The sequence below is a fragment of the Botrytis fragariae genome (genome assembly GCF_013461495.1).
Source record: "Botrytis fragariae strain BVB16 chromosome Unknown tig00000006, whole genome shotgun sequence".
Classification (NCBI taxonomy): domain Eukaryota; kingdom Fungi; phylum Ascomycota; class Leotiomycetes; order Helotiales; family Sclerotiniaceae; genus Botrytis; species Botrytis fragariae.
Genome location: NW_023500988.1, coordinates 1,575,493 through 1,591,902, shown reverse-complemented (window position 1 = coordinate 1,591,902; position 16,410 = coordinate 1,575,493). Strand labels below are relative to the sequence as shown.

At 43.1% G+C, this 16,410-nt stretch overlaps 6 protein-coding genes across 6 annotated transcripts; 4 read left to right on the top strand and 2 right to left on the bottom strand.

Moving 5' to 3' along the window:
• Positions 1-260: 260 nt before the first annotated feature.
• On the top strand, positions 261-2,420 carry Bfra_001672 (uncharacterized protein; the record flags this gene model as incomplete). The annotated part of the gene is made up of 4 exons (XM_037332096.1): positions 261-328; positions 390-547; positions 717-1,487; positions 1,552-2,420. 4 exons carry the CDS (start codon positions 261-263, stop codon positions 2,418-2,420), a joined length of 1,866 nt encoding a protein of 621 aa, XP_037196250.1.
• Positions 2,421-5,883: 3,463 nt separating this feature from the next.
• On the top strand, positions 5,884-8,257 carry Bfra_001671 (putative 3-methylcrotonyl- carboxylase subunit alpha protein; the record flags this gene model as incomplete). The annotated part of the gene is made up of 5 exons (XM_037332095.1): positions 5,884-6,787; positions 6,837-7,917; positions 7,976-8,054; positions 8,147-8,188; positions 8,249-8,257. The coding sequence occupies 5 exons, from the start codon at positions 5,884-5,886 to the stop codon at positions 8,255-8,257; spliced, it is 2,115 nt and encodes a 704-aa protein (XP_037196249.1).
• Positions 8,258-8,440: 183 nt separating this feature from the next.
• Bfra_001670 (putative ai-bp family protein) lies at positions 8,441-10,057 on the bottom strand (the record flags this gene model as incomplete). Its single annotated transcript, XM_037332094.1, has 7 exons — positions 8,441-8,546; positions 8,678-8,906; positions 9,004-9,100; positions 9,230-9,324; positions 9,430-9,495; positions 9,884-9,992; positions 10,046-10,057. The coding sequence occupies 7 exons, from the start codon at positions 10,055-10,057 to the stop codon at positions 8,441-8,443; spliced, it is 714 nt and encodes a 237-aa protein (XP_037196248.1).
• A 608-nt stretch (positions 10,058-10,665) lies between these two features.
• Positions 10,666-11,241, top strand: Bfra_001669 (putative mitochondrial 37s ribosomal protein mrps16 protein; the record flags this gene model as incomplete). Its single annotated transcript, XM_037332093.1, has 3 exons — positions 10,666-10,742; positions 10,793-10,970; positions 11,152-11,241. The coding sequence occupies 3 exons, from the start codon at positions 10,666-10,668 to the stop codon at positions 11,239-11,241; spliced, it is 345 nt and encodes a 114-aa protein (XP_037196247.1).
• Positions 11,242-12,158: 917 nt separating this feature from the next.
• Bfra_001668 (putative amino acid transporter protein) lies at positions 12,159-13,925 on the bottom strand (the record flags this gene model as incomplete). Its single annotated transcript, XM_037332092.1, has 6 exons — positions 12,159-12,774; positions 12,819-12,976; positions 13,025-13,253; positions 13,303-13,657; positions 13,710-13,798; positions 13,861-13,925. 6 exons carry the CDS (start codon positions 13,923-13,925, stop codon positions 12,159-12,161), a joined length of 1,512 nt encoding a protein of 503 aa, XP_037196246.1.
• Positions 13,926-14,425: 500 nt separating this feature from the next.
• Bfra_001667 (putative nuclear distribution protein) lies at positions 14,426-15,110 on the top strand (the record flags this gene model as incomplete). Its single annotated transcript, XM_037332091.1, has 2 exons — positions 14,426-14,642; positions 14,698-15,110. The coding sequence occupies 2 exons, from the start codon at positions 14,426-14,428 to the stop codon at positions 15,108-15,110; spliced, it is 630 nt and encodes a 209-aa protein (XP_037196245.1).
• Between the last annotated feature and the right edge of the window lie 1,300 nt (positions 15,111-16,410).

Here is a 16,410-nt window from a genome sequence, read left to right as displayed (position 1 = left end):
AATTCGAAATCCCTTCCTCCGATTTTGAATATTCATTGTTCCTCCCATCCCTCGGTTTTTCAAAAGGGTTATATTGGATAAGAGAGATAAACACAGACTCTCATACTATTCTGTTGTCCGTGGGGTTCAAAGTCGTCAATAAATCTTCCTAGGGCTTCCCCCCCTCTCGAAATCATTGCTGAGTATTCGCAATTAAAACAATCAAAGTATGCAACTCTATACGGATTTCTTCCTCAGACATTAAAAAAGGGGGGAAAATTATGTTCAGTCTCTTGAGATGGTTGGCATTTCAGGGTTTTGGTCTGGGAATAGGGATGACAAATTACATGTCATTACTTCCCTATTCTGTATGCGAGAGTTCTGGCTGATGTGTTTGTTATTTATTGTAGGAAAGGAAAGCTCAAGGAAAATCAACCAAAAGTTAATTCTGTTCCTCAAATCGAAGAGAACAAATACATTTCTGCCGTACGCGAACCTTCAGAAGAGCGCAAATTTAGTCTTGGAGGTAGTTGGCATGTCATGTCCTCTTTCTCGGTGATGAACACAAGTATGAAATTCTCATAGCGTGGCACCTCTCATTAATGATTCCGCCACTTGAAACTACCAATTTGGCAGCGGCAAACAACCACAAATTCTTTTCATGACAACAGGAATCATGGTGGGCTTTGTCTCATGTATATTACATTGGCTGATCTCTGTATTTGAATGCTTGTTAGGCTACTCCCCATCCGAATCATCACGAGCTATGTCTCCAGAAGTTGTATCGCCGGCACATCCAGAACGTCCCATCAGACCTCTGCCCAAAAGAAGTCTCCGTGAACGTCTCTCTCCTAATGTCGCCGAATCGATCAAATACCCGCCCGCACCTAAAACTCAAACTCCCTTATTCTACTATCCATATACTGTTCGAGACGAGGTTGCGGCAAGCACTATGTTAGAGGCTTCACATTCAAGTGAACGCCCGCAGGTAGATAATGTCGATCAGAATTATATCCCACGGCGGAATGGAGAAGATCCAGAAAGTGAAGAGGAGGAGGTTTTCCGTTCTACGCGACTCTACCCAAGACAGTCAGTTGATAGCTCTGGTCGTTCCTACCGCTATGTTCAAAAGCCCGACTCCAAACATCCAAATCCTCACCCTCCTGGCTCAACTGCTTCTTCTGCAGATGGTTATGACTCATTCGAGAATACAAATAATAAGAAGAAACGCAAAATTCCTACACCCGGAGACTCAAATATCAATGGAGTTCATCTTTCCAACGATTTAGCAGGAATGGGAATATCTGGTCAAGATGAAGAGGATGTCAATGGTGCAGGATACTATCATGCCGGTGGATCGGTATCTCAAGGTTTGTCGGGTCCTGGAAGAGGTAGATATGGCCGAAATCGCAATGGTAGAAGTCCCTTGAGAACTTTATCTGACGTTTCGGGTAACTGGGGCAATGGCCGCAATTCAAAACAACGACAACCCCAGTGGCCCATATCTAGTAAGTTTTTCCCCTCTCAAAAATTCAGACTGTGCTAAAAAATTTACTGATGACGATTGCAAAGACGAAAATGCAGGGATCATCTCAACTGCAATTGCAAACGCCGAGAAAGAACCTCCAATAACTCCATCGAGGGGTCAAGAGAATATTAGTTTGTTGCAACAACAGGCATCGAAGAAACCGACCCCCACTTCTACTCAATTCACTTTTACTTGTGATTCTCAAGTACCGGCACCAGGACCCTGGCCTGGATCAACAAATACAAATATGCATCAAAGTCCTGCTGGGAGGTCAATGATGACACATGGAACACAGATAGGCTCGAACATGCAGACAAAATCCCAACAATCGGCGCATGCGCAGAAGCAAAGTGTGCCTCAAACGGCACCCCCAAAAAGAACCCGACGTCGAGCGAGCAAAGAGTACCAAATCGCCGCTCGCCAGCGTCGTCAACAACAAGAATATCAGAACATCACTCATCCTCCTAATCCTGAAGATATTTGGATTTGCGAGTTTTGCGAATATGAGAGTATCTTTGGCGAATTACCCATGGCATTGATTAGGCAGTATGAAAGAAAGGACAGGCGTATTAGGAAGCAGGAAGCAGAGAGGAAAAGATTACTGGAGAAGGCAAAGACGAAAGGGCGAAAGGGAAAAAAGGGTAGCAAGGCTGCAGCCAAGTCAATTCCACAGGATCGCCAAAATCAACATCAAAACTCTCAGCAAGGTCATCCAGCAGATCAAAACCACAGTCAAGGAACTCAAAGTGAAGATTATCCAGACGATGAGTATGATCATGAGTACGCCCAAGATCAACCCACCTCTCCCACTACTTCTTCATCTTTTCGTCCAACTGAGGTCTTGCAGGCTGATCAAGGCAGGCGCATCGATGGAAATCCCGGAAGAAGTAGTGATGGTCGAATTGTGACCTGACGACGGTTTGCATGGGATTCTATCTACATGACGATCATCCTACTATTCATTGGTCTGAACACTCAATATTTTACATGACGACATCCCCCATATCTTCTTTGCGCGGCCTGGTGTGAGGCAAAGCCAAAATCCCCATTCATCTTCTCTATTAAATCAGCATAAGCATTCAACTTCAAATAAAACGCTCCATCGGCGATCCTTACGAATTAGCATTAAGCATCAGATACCTTCGAGTGTATCGTCTTCATTGCATCACTCCTCTCCAGCGAAAAATTTCAAGGGATGGACCAGTGGGTGGAAGAGGCAGACAAGATGTTATTAATCAACATACCACAGTTTTAGAACCTACTTTATTGTATATGCACAGTATAGCTAGACCTGGGTTGATAATATATCTCTTCCTCCCAATTTTTCATCTCCCTGAAATTCTACATTGTTCTGAGAGCGAGTGCTAGTGCTAGTGATATAACAGATAAGTGATTTTTCTTTCCGTATCAGCAATCAATGTATTGCTGCTTCTCACGTCTTCTTTCCAAATACTAGAAATATAATAACAATTCTCTCAATTATACCCTGTTACTTCGTTCATATGTGTTCTCCGAATGATGATGTCAATATATCCCCGCTTAACAGGGGTCGCTTGGGCATGGAGTCAGCCTTGGGACGCTAAGCCTTGTACAGATGGTGGCTGTGTTCTCATAGTAGGATGCTACTGGTAGGCAACAACTTCCTGGATGACTCGATTACAGCCATTGCAAAAATGTAATGTAGCCTTATGGAAAGCTCAAGTGCTTTCTAATTTCTTAATCTACTTCGATTCTAACCTCTAACATTTTCCCCTCCTTGACCTCTGTTTATAAAAGGCGCCTCTCTTTATTAACAATAAACAATATATCGTACATGCAAATATCACAACTAAACCCACAATGTCTTTTCTCTCCGAGTTGAAAGGCACAGCCTCGCGCCTTACAGGCTCTTTCCAAAACAGCAACCCGAAAGAACAAACGATTAAAGAACGGAAAGCGAAAAGTGGAGGTGGGAGAAGAGGTTACGACGTGGTCAAGACGAATTATACATCTCTCCCGGTTGAAATCCCTGGAGACTTTTTGCAACCGCTGGAGACTCCGGAGGAGAAGATTACGGTTCAGAGGATTGAGTTTGAGAAGACGGTGTTGAGCGAGTATAGGGGTGCGTATGCGGTGGTGTTGGATGGGGTGTTGAGTAGAGAGGAGTGTGGGGAGTTGATTCGGTTGGCGGAGATGAGTAAAGGGGGGCATGGGAATTTGGTGGGCGGGGGAGGTGGTGATGGAGATGAGGGTGATAATCGGAATGAAAATGAATTTCAAGGGCCAGAAAATAATGGATGGACCCCCGCAATGGTAAATGCAGGTGTGGGGTATGAATTCCTCTCTACAGAATATAGAAATTCAGATCGAATTATCTGGGACGAAAAGGAAGTGGTGTCACGTCTCTGGAAGAGAGTTCTTCAAGGAAAGGGTATCAAAGAGGATATAGGAGTCCTTGAGGGAAAGAAATGGGAAGGATTGGCTAGTTTGGGACTTCGGAGTGGTGAGAGATGGGTGGGTACTGAACAGGGAATTAATGAGCGCATGAGATTTTTAAGATATGGTGCTGGCCAGTATTTTAGAGGTTTGTTTATTTTTCCTATTTGTTTCCCTATTACTAGTAGTTAAGGTCTGCTTGTCTAACTCAAAAATGTAGAACATGTGGATGGCGCCTACGGAAATCCAGATGGCAGCGAACGTTCTTTCTTCACAATCCATCTTTACCTTAATGATTCAGCGCAAGAACTCGAGAAAGATCCTAATACACCTAAATTCTCAAAAGATTCGGAGATGCTCAGAGGAGGGGCTACGACGTTCCATTCGAAGGATATGAAGGAGAGGTTGGATGTTGATCCGAAGGTGGGGAGGGTGTTGATTTTTCAACATAGGAGATTGTTGCATAGTGGGGATGATGTGGTGAGTGGGATTAAGTATACGATGAGGAGTGATTTGATGTTTAGATTTGAGGATGGGTTGGAGGGAGAAGATGATGTGGTTTTCGGGTAGGTATGTGAGTGATACCAGGGAGGTGTACCCCTGGGGGAAATGAACTGAGATGATGGAAGCATTTTATTTGAACCCTGAGCGAGTGTGTTTTGATACAGGAATCGGAAACAAAACAACAATTAAACTTTCAAAATAGGCGCTCTTTCGGTCATGTTCAAGTCTATGCCCATACTCAAACAAACCATTTCACCTTGTCCATCCCCCCCAAAGATTCCTCGATGGGCAAAGAATTTAGTATCTGTTAGTGGGTCTTTATGCCACTAAAAAAGTATTCTATGAGGTTATACTAGATCAATGTATACTTGCCGCAGTCTATACGGCCCAATTAATTTCTTTCTCATCAGGTATCAAGGAATGGTAATAACCTGTCTAAAGGGGAACCTCTCTAGAATAGTTAATTCCATGTGCAATCTTCGATATGAGTGCATTGACTGCGCTTCTCGAACAATTTACCGTTTCTTTCGAATAGTGATCGAACAACTGCACCAAGACGGCTCAGATGTGGTGTTTGATAGATAAGAGGGGGAGTTTGCGGGGGATATTCTCGAGAGGTCGATGGAGTGGTTTTTTGTCTAGCGGAATAGATAGGGAGAGTGGTGGTAAAATTTAGAATTGGTGGTCGTGTGGTGATGGAGTGAGAGGGGAAGGTATGCTGGATTGGAGTTTGCTTTGATGATGGGGATTTTATGATAAATGACGAGAGGGAGCTATGATGTTAGAAGGAGGAAAAGGCATCTTGTCATCCACTGCCTGGACAATCTCGTCGCTGGAGAAATTGGAATGTGAGGTTCGAAATGGTGATGGAAAACATCATATCAAGAAAACGATCAATATCTTTCACATGCAGGCCAGTTTTGTCTTTGCGCTGCTTGTTTTCCGGGGGAATGGTATAGATAGCTCTCCTTTGGAGGTTACCTAGGTATTCGGATGAAATGAACAATAATAAGACAAAGTGACTCCCTGGCTATGTTGAAACTTCAACGTAGTTGACCAGACTTGTTAGTCATTATCGCTCCAAATCTATTTTACCCCTTAAGTAATAAGTAAGTTTAGTTGCTGAGCTACTATGGCGGAGTGAGGTTAGAAAAAGGATGGTTTCGCTCGGCACGGCACGAGTTTGATAAAGTTTTATGGAGATTCTAGCTTGGGTTTAGCTGGCTTTTCTTCTACCCCAGATATGATTCGGCTGATGCTCGGCCCCGCATTAGAACGCTTTCCATCGGCCATCAATTCAATAACTCAAGTTACTTCGTAAATAAATCTTAAGGAATCAAACAAACAATTTTCTCCTTACAATCAGCGTTTCTTCCTTCGATCTCAACTCTTATAAACCAAAAGCCCAAGTTACAATTGATAAAATCCAGAGATTGCTCTTTGAAATTGATGTCCAAATGCATTCAGCAACCAGATCTCGAGTTCTAGCTCGAGCTCTCCTTCCTTCCTTTTCCCGACGATATGCCACCACTCCTACAATCACTCCCATTACTTCCGTTCTCATAGCTAATCGTGGAGAAATTGCTCTACGAGTCGGACGCACAGCTTCAGATCTCGGTGTCCGATGTACAACAATCTATACGGATCCTGATGCCAATTCACAACACGCACTCTCCAGTCCCTTCGCCGTGAATCTGGGTGCTGCGAATGCATATCTTGATGGTGAACGAATCATATCTGTGGCAAAGGAACAAGGTTGTGAGGCTCTACATCCGGGATATGGATTTTTGAGTGAGAATTCGGCGTTTGCGAAACGGTGTGTGGAAGAGGGGTTGGTGTTTATTGGACCGCCTTGGAAAGCAATTGAGGCTATGGGAAATAAATCTAGGAGTAAGGATATTATGATCAAGGCGGGTGTACCTTGTATACCTGGATATCATGGGGAGAATCAAGAACCTGAACATCTACTTAATGAGGCGAGGAAGATCGGCTTCCCAGTTATGGTGAAGGCTGTGAAGGGCGGTGGTGGAAAGGGTATGCGTATTGCTCAGACTGAAGGGGAATTTCTTGAGAAATTGGAGAGTGCGAAGAGTGAAGGGAGGAATTCTTTTGGTGATGATGTCATGTTGGTCGAGAAATACATTGCTACACCAAGACATATTGAGGTTCAAGTTTTTGCCGATAAACATGGACATGCTGTTGCTTTGGGCGAGAGAGATTGTAGTTTACAAAGACGACATCAAAAGATTCTGGAAGAAGCACCAGCACCAAATTTAGCGGAAAACATTCGACAGGATCTTTGGGAGAAAGCGCGTGCTGCAGCACTGGCTGTGGGATATGAGGGTGCTGGGACAGTAGAATGTGAGAAAAATGTCAATTCTTTTTTTGTCAGAGCTAACCAAAATTGTAGTTATATTCGACAACGATACTAATGAATTTTTCTTCATGGAAATGAACACTAGATTGCAGGTCGAACATCCCGTGACTGAAGAAATCACTGGTGAAGATCTCGTATCATGGCAATTCAAAGTTGCAGCTGGTGAACCATTACCACTTGATCAAGATACGATAGCTCAAAGAATATCTGAACGTGGATGGGCCCTTGAGGCACGAATTTATGCAGAGAACCCAGATCAAAATTTCATGCCTGATTCTGGAAAGCTTGTTCATTTACGAACGCCTAAACTATCGGAAAGTGTTCGAATAGATGCGGGTTTTGTTCAAGGAGATACAGTCTCATCAAACTACGATGGTATGATTGCAAAACTTATCGTTAGTGGTCCGACGAGAGAAGTAGCCATACGAAAACTTCATGCAGCTTTACAAGATTATGAGGTGGTTGGCCTAAGTACCAATATTGAGTTTCTGAAAAAGATTTGCAAAAGTCCTGCATTCATTCGAGGGGATGTTGAGACTGGATACATACAAAAGCATCACGATGAGCTCTTCGTAAATGAGACCGTTGAGCCCGAAGCATTTGCCCAAGCTGCTCTTGGTATCTTATCCCAAGAACTCTCTGCCGCGACTTCCAAATCGATCCAAGGTCCTCATGGCCAGGCAATTGGTTTCAACTCTCACGTACAACGCGAATTTAGTTTCACAAAACCTATCATTCAACCATCGAGCGAAAAGCCGGAAATCTATCACGTAACCATTGATCAACCAGACCGCAATTTATACAACATCACAGTAAAGGGACCCAATGTCGAAAAATCATACGCAAACATCGTTAGCGAGCCAAAGACCCCTACTATCTCAACTTTCTTCCCTCACACTCGAATTGAAAGCACGTTAATCAGACAAGATGATAAAATCACACTTTTCCAACAGGGGAAACAAATACAATTACAATTAGCAACCTCGGGATGGTATGAAAAGGCATTGGGATTGAAGGATGTGAGAAATAGTGTGGTAGCGCCGATGCCATGTAAGGTATTGAGAAATGAGGTTGGAGAGGGAGAAGAGGTGGAGGAAGGACAGGCGTTGGTTGTGTGAGTATTTCTTCAGGTTGGAAATTTGTGAGCTGATGCTAATGTGTTGAATGTATAGGATTGAAAGTATGAAGATGGAAACGGTGATTCGAAGTCCGCAGAAAGGAGTCGTGGCTAAGTTGGTGCATAAGGAAGGGGTGAGTGAATTTTCTTGGATTTCTGTCTCTATTGATTCTGAGTTCATGGAAGTATGTTGAAGAATATATGCTAATGAATTGTGTGTGGATAGGATATCTGCAAAGCGGGTACTGTGCTTGTGCTATTCAAAGAGGTATGTTGGAATCTTCGCTTCCCTTTTACTGGATCGCCAGACTAATCATGTGTCACGCAGAACGAATAATGATTCAGCACAAATATCAAACCATGCGTTTGAGATGATCCTTATGAACTGATGTATATTATGATTAGTAGATGAGTTTTACAGTGCATATAAGAATAAACAAACAAAAATACATTGTATCTTATCACATTCGTAGTTCTGCTACTAATTCTCCTAATTGTGCTGTCATATTTTAGTAATTCTTTATAATTTCTCCTCTTCCTGAACCGGCATCTCAACAATTTGATCTACTCCCTCATATTCTGGGAGTTGAAGATTGTATTTTTCGGATATTTCTGGAGTCACGAATCTAGATATCGATGTTAGCTTTCTCAATCCCTTAGTGTGTATATATATATATACATGTATCTCCAGCTAATCAAACCAATGAAAGTAATAAATACTAGAAAGATGCGAAGAAGAAAACAAAAACCCACATACCTCCCACCCAAAAAATGCCTTCCCTTAAAGAACCTGACCAAAGGTTTTGGCGCCGTCAAACTAATCAGATATTGCGGCATGAAGTTTGCGCCGGGACCGGAAGACGGAGGCCCAGTGGCGATGTCCCAGGATGAGGGCGCGTCGATAGATGTTATGGGGAGGGAAGTGGTTTCTAGAGCGCGGATTATAGAGGGGAAGGGGTCGCGGATGCTGCCGGAGAAAGAGAAGCCTGGGGGAGGGGGGTTAGTGAGTATGGGGGGTGAGGGGGTGAGAAAAGGAGAGGGGTTTGGGTGATAGTGAGGGGGGGGTTGTGAGGGGAGAAATACCGAATATAGCATCGACGATGTGATCGGATTCTTTCAGAGCTTCCGAAAAATCGTCTGTAAACGGGATCGAGAGATTGCGGAGTTGGGTAGAGAGACGCTACAACGAATTAGTATATCTATATCTCACAGCTAAAATAGACATAGATCTGTAAATATCTGTGTCCTATATTACAAGGGAAGAAGAAATTGAGGCGCGAGGAGAGAGATATAGAAGGGGATTTCATACTTGATAGAGTTCATTTTTTCCTTGTTTGGGATAATAGATTGTGGGTTTGTAACCGTAGTGCCAGAGATGACGAGCTGCGACCAGACCATCGCCTCCTGAATTTGGGAGCGTTAGATTTTATGATTTCTTGCGCGATGGGAGTTGGGTGGAGAGGGAGATGTGGATGTAGGTTGATTTAGATGGGATTTAATTTTACGTACCGTTGTTTCCGGGTCCGCATGCGACGAGAATTCTTCGGCCTTTGGAGGGAGGATGAACTTTGTATACTAGTTCAAATTGGGATGTGATTAGTTGTTTTGTTTTGTTGTGTTTTGTATTGTTGGGAGTAATGTGATGAATGGAATGAGAAAGAAGTATTTGACTTGAGAAATACGTCTTTCGACGAGAATTCGAATCTCCCAATATAATAGACGACTAGATTGACAGAATCTAGAGATGATATACTTCATACACTAATATGAATACATATCTCCATCCCGTCACGTTTTCTTCGCCTCTCCATCTTCACCCCTTATTTTCTCCTCTACCATCCTCTTGCATAGCTACATTTCCTCATAAATCACAAGAAACCCTCACAGACACACCCCTAACATACATCCCCATCCCCCCCCTCCCCCGAGGAAAAACCACACAAAAAATAATAAAAATACATACCCACTTGCGAAACACTCAATCCTGCCAACTCCATCAATTGATCAAGAGAAAATGCTCCAATAGACATGAGATCTTTATCTAAAGCTGCTGCATTGGCGGCGGAGAGGTACTATGGCGTGTTAGATTTGTGTTTTGATTTGTGATGGAGGAAAGGGGGGTTACTTTGGCTGCCATGATGGATAGTGTGATGGGATGGAAGTTGAGATATTATGGGGTGGATGGATGGTATCAGTAAGATATGTAGTTGTAGTTGTAGTTATAGTTGTAGTCTGATAACTCGATAATTCAAAATATCAGAATGATAGTTTGATTTTGGTAACCGGGAGATAATTGAGTACTCATACGATTTTAATCAATTGAAATGACAATCATTCAGTAATCAATGGAACGACAAACTGATCGCCAAATTAACGGATCTTTCGAAAGAAAGCAAAAGATGCATAAATCAATAAACATATAATTCTTTCTCAAACAACTTCTACAACTCAAGATGTAGAAATAGACATCTTCAAAGAAAGTCACTCACCCACCTTATCAATCCCCCCTCAAGTACTCGTACAAAGCACAATTACATCACTACCCCTCCTCTCCTCTTCCCTTTCTTCCACCCCTGCCCTCCACCCCTTATCCACCAATTCCACCCTCACACCCAAAAAAATCCCGCTACCCGAAGAACTTCCGAACATCAAATAATTTCCCTCATCTACAATCCCCTACCATCCATAACACACCTATCCAACCAAACCCTCAACCCCCCCATCCCAAACCAACCCTCCCCAAAAATGGTCGTACGTATCCGACTCGCGCGCTTCGGCCGCAAAAGAGAACCCTTCTACAACATCGTCGTCGCACAAGCGCGGTAAGATTTTCCCTCCCCCCTCCTCCCCAATAACCACTAACACCCCCCAGCTCAGCCCGCAATTCGCTCCCCCTCGAAGTCCTCGGTACTTACGACCCAATCCCCAAACTCCCTGCGGACGGCGAGGGACAAAAATTCAAAGACATTCGTCTGGATACGCTGCGCGCAAAGTATTGGTTGGGAGTGGGTGCGCAGCCGTCGAAGACGGCGTGGAGATTGTTGAGTATGGTATGTTGTGTTTATTTTTAATTGCATCCTATATTATCTCATTCGATACCACATCAAGACATTCAGAAAAACTTTATGCTCGTTGAGAACAAGCTCAAGAAGCAGACCCCAAATCCCAATCCCAACCCCCAACCCTCCCAAAAGAAGAAACCAAAAACTAACCAACCACCCCCCTCCCCAGGCCGGTCTCCTCGAACCCCAATACACGCCCCAATCCAAAACCCGCACGTCTCCCATCTCCAGCAAGCCCATTCTCAAAGGCGATTCCTAGCTTGCCTCCAATTCTCTAGAAGATGAGTTTCAACTACAACTACAATCACAATCACAATCACAATCACAATCACAATCCCACAACTTTCAAAGCCCGAGAAAGAGGATAGAAACAAACGACAAGACAAACTCGCTGAACACATCATAAACAAAACAAAACAAAACAAAACAAGCCCATACATCTCGCGCATCATCAGAATTAGAATCGGAAGAAACGCGTCTCTCTCACTCACACACACACTCTCTCTCCATCTCTCTATGTATTTCCACTATACCAATAAATTCAGATCCAGATAGATAGAGATATCGTATCTATGAGCAAGCAAAGCAAAGGAGGGAGGACAAATGGAGCGTGTCTGGGGCGTTTCACACATTGCATTTTACACATTACGTTTTACACATTACATACATATCCCACGAATATGTGCAAAAATGCCAGGAGAGAGGAAGGCACTTTATTTTTACGCAGAGACGAATGTTTATTTATATCCATGGACGATATGATAGATCGCTCAGTGGATGATGGATGAATTGTAGTGATAATATGGAATCATACACCGGACTCGTATGGACTGACATCCATTTGTAAAGTAAAAAAATCAGGAGTTAGGAATTACAAAAAAATCAAATCAAATCATACACCTATTTCTACATCATCAAATCAGTTCCAAAATTGATCGAAAATAATATCTTTTATTTTGACGAAAGGCCGTTATATATAATCCTCATGTCCAAATCCTATTTACATCCAAGTAGATTCCAAAAATTATGGCATTAATGAATGACTAAACATCACCATGTTTGACTTTTTATTCCATGCCGCTTCCAAAATGCCATGATAAACGCCCAGCGCCTTGCCAATTTATGATTTCAAATGCGATACAAACTTCAGAGGTAAATCTCCCCCATCAATCAACTTCAATGCCCCTGGGCTGTGAAGAATAGATTGGTCGTTAAACAAATGACCAATACACAAAGACCATAAATAGCCAATGCCAAAGAAAGCTTTCGTAGGATGGTTTTACGCCAAGTAATCTTCTTGATGGATTGACCAAGTAGCCCTTGACCTTCCTCCTCATCTTCATCGGAATCTGTTTCGTCATCTTCTTTTGCTAATCGTTGGTGATGGATCGAATCTGGTGAGGAAATCTTATAATAAAATAGTCCTGGTAAAATGAAACTGATACTTGTACTTCCTGTACTTCCAACATATGCGAGGACTTTATCGAGTGATGACACAGTAACTGCTGTGAAATAGCTAAGAGCGATGATAATCGTGGTAATGATTGCAAATCGTGTTTCGCCAATAGTATCGTTTCTGGCGGCAGGTCGTACACGACCACCAGAGAGTAAAGGAGCAGAGCGTGCAGGCGAGCCGGTAGGCGAATGACTTCTCTTCCAGGAGTTTGGGCGCCACTTCAAGACTGCATCGACTGATGCTCTACAAGGGTGTACTTGAAGTGGATAGGAGAACATGACAAGAATCACAATAGCTGCTTTAGCGATTGTTGAAGCAGTAGATGGGATATCTAAACTTGTTAGTGTTGTGGAGTTGTAATTTTAGTAGAGTACTTACACATTCCAACGATGTTTCCCTTCACAGCGTTACCAAAGGAAAGATATCCAGTGATAGCGACTAAAACGTATATAGAAGCAGCACTTCCAATACTTGCTGCAACGACACCTGTAGTTCGCTTAGGTGAGTTATCTTTGATCTCATTCAGAATAGAGAACATCTATGACTGTTAGCATACCAATAAGAAACCGAGGTATCTACTACTTACATTCTGGTGACAAGTATAAGCAAAGACAATGACGGGGAAACTTTGTAAAGTTGGGACTATTCCTGCCCACTCAACCCCTCTAATTGGACCCCGGTCTGCCATGGTATCTCCTTTAACAAAGTGGTATACCACGAGAATGACGAGATATCCAATAGAAACCAGAGCAACGATACTAGTATACTTCAAGGAATCTAAACGTCTTAAATATGAGAGTGGAATAACGACAAACCTCAAGACAGGTCAGTATAATCCTATCAAAAATCGAATGCCAAACTCACATGAAAACTGTTATCCAAAACTTTCGATCCATAAGAATCGGCATGGATTCTGCTCCCTGACTGAAACCAGTCGCAACTCCTGGCATTAGATCACCGATAATGATCAAATAACTAACGCCCACACCAAAGCATTTGATGGCAATCGCCGCATCGAAAATGACCGCTGCATTTGGGTAGGTGATTTGGGATAAAGCGAAGAAAGAAGCCGTCCCTCTATCAAGATATCTCGCACATCGAGATTGTAAATACAAGCCAAAAGCTGCCATCATACCCGACCATATTATGACGAATGTTCCCAGTAGGATTCCCATATGTGACATCGCTAGGGGCATAGCAAGCGTACCAGCGCCAACGACTAGAAGGTTCAATGTTAGCATCATCCCCCAAAAAGTCGAGGTAGAACATACTAGTATTAAGGAGATTGACATTGCTACTGATCCAAGATGCTTGACCGTGAGGCAAGTTCTGTTCTTTAATTGTTCGACTTGATTTCCTTCTGCACGCGACCATCAGTATGTATCCTTCTTCCCATCTTTTCCTCCCGAACAATTTGCTTACCGTGGACCACGGTTAGATTCTGAGCTACTGGCGCTTGGCCCGCCAACAGTCAAATATGAAGCCATGTTTTACTTGTGTTCCTCTCTCTTCGTTCTCCTCTGAGGTGTCGGTGAGAGCGTGCCAGTATGGGGAATGATTGACGTAGGTATTTATGCGGAGCTTTCGAAGAGCTGTCCTGATCCTACAATTTTCTAAGCGCCACCATCACCGTTTGCATACGGCTGTGAATTTTGGAGAGTATCGTCTGAAGTTGTGATCAGAGGATAAATTGATGTAATCGTCAAGGGAGGTGGATGTCGCGCAATTGACTGGTATTCGCATGTAATGAGTGAGGACCAATAATAAAAAAGTGCCCCGTAGTGATGAAGCGGAAGCAAACGGCAAACGGCAAACGGCAATCTTCAAGATTGCAAGTGATTGCCAAGCTAAGCCACTGATTAGACTTAAACTTCCCTAACCTTATCAGCCTTGCTGTACATTTTTGGCGGCAGCCCTCTCCTTTCCCCAGATTATTGAGGAACAGTAAATTACAATTGTTCCAAACATCCAATTTCACTACTTCACAATGGATAACACATTCGATAAGACAGCCTCGGAAACTATTGATCTATTAGAAGCCCGACTACGGAGGATAGAATATGCTGTGTGTGGTCATATTGACACTACATCTGTCACAAGCTCCGATGTATCTATATCTGCGTATGAACGACTTGCAGATTTAGAACATATTCTACATGGACTTGCTTCGAAATCAAGGGTCATTCAGGATTTATTGCAGTTACGTGAGTCTATTGGGGCTACTCGGGCTATTTAATGGTGGTAACTAATACCTTCTAGATGCCAAATACCCCGACCTCTTTCAATCCATTGACCCCGATATACTACCTACCACTCTCGATACGTCCAGTATTTTATCTATCGTATTAGCATCCGCCAGCGCATATCCATCTACTGCTTCTCGATTGACATCTATTCTTGACATGCCAATCCCATCAGCAGAATCGTCTGCTCAACTCATCGAGTTACAACCTCGAATCGCGAAAATCGAAGCTCTCCAGATGGCACAAAATGCGGAGTTATCAGCGTTGAGGCAAAGAACCGCAGCGGTAATTCAACGTTGGTATACTGTTGACATATTGCGCACCGGTGAAAGTTGGGCAGAGTTGGAAGAGAGAGTGCAACATGTAGAGCAAAAAGTTCGAAGAGCCACAACGTTGAAACAATTGGATGATGGCATAGCTCAGGAGTGAGACTCACATTTCTCAAGGTCAACAGGTTTTCAGAAGCTTGACATCCCAGTGGGAACATACCAAAGAAATACACGTCATAGTGAAGTTAGTGAAGTGAGATGGAAAGGAAACGTCTCTAGGTCAGAGCACCATCGACATCTCGATGTGATGATAAGTCTGTTCTAGCGGTATTTGAGTAATTGCGGAGAGATACGTCCTAATATCTTGGACAAGGCGATGATGCTACAGCTGGGAAATGGAAGAGTACGGAGGTTGTATGATCCGCGTTTCAGAAATTGGCTACAAAGATATCAACGGTCTGGGCTATGACATACCAGCTCTCACATGTATCAGTCAGGTATATCTGTAGTAATTGAGGTATTACCGTTGCCGCTTGCGAAGGGATGAACAGCCGTTATCCGGTGGAAATGGTTGATAAGTTCAAGGCCGCACGAGCTTAGGAGCGAATCAACCGCGTAATTAGGAACCACCATTCACACGTGTAGCTGAGTACATTCTTCACGCGTTCCAATATCTAGAGAACACTTGTCCATTCAGATCTGTGACGTTCAAGTATCACGAATCATGATATTATCAATCATGGCATTGTATGGCGCCAGCGAGTCCGAAAAAGAAAATGCATACATGATGAGGATACTGAGACCAAGCACTACCACACCACAAGCACAGCACAGCACGAGCCATTATAACAAATGTGGGGGAAGGGGTGTCCACTGGTAGCAGAAGATCTCTTCTTCGCCGTTCTCACATCGATCGTCTTTTATTTATTGGTGAGTGGTGGTGGGTGGCAAGCAAACTCTATAGCTCCAGTTTTCGATCAACATACTCGGTAGGTGAACATGCGAGTATAAGAAGGAAGACGATCAAGATAGCTTGAGAAATACTCCGTAGCGCCCTTGGGAACCTGGTCCATGTTTCCTAACGGTCAAAAGCAAATGCTTGTTTGATGGTGGGACGTGAATATCGTCATATTTCTATGTGTTGTGATTCAGAAAGAAGATCTTGAAACTTCTCTCGCGGGAATTGCCTATTGGCGTAACATTATGTTGGGTTTACTACCTAGGCAGGTAGGTAGGTATTTGATGTAGGATATAAAATATATGTATGTGTATATGTGCGCACGGGCTATTAAATGATGTTGTTCTTTTCTTGTGGTGGGTGTTGGGAAATGAAAATGGAAATGGAAATGGAAATGGAAATAACAAGGCTTCTGTGTGTGAAGTATATCATGATGGAATTGGGAATTATGGTATGGGTAGTTGGATATGTAGATACTCCGTACTAAATGGTAAATATTAGC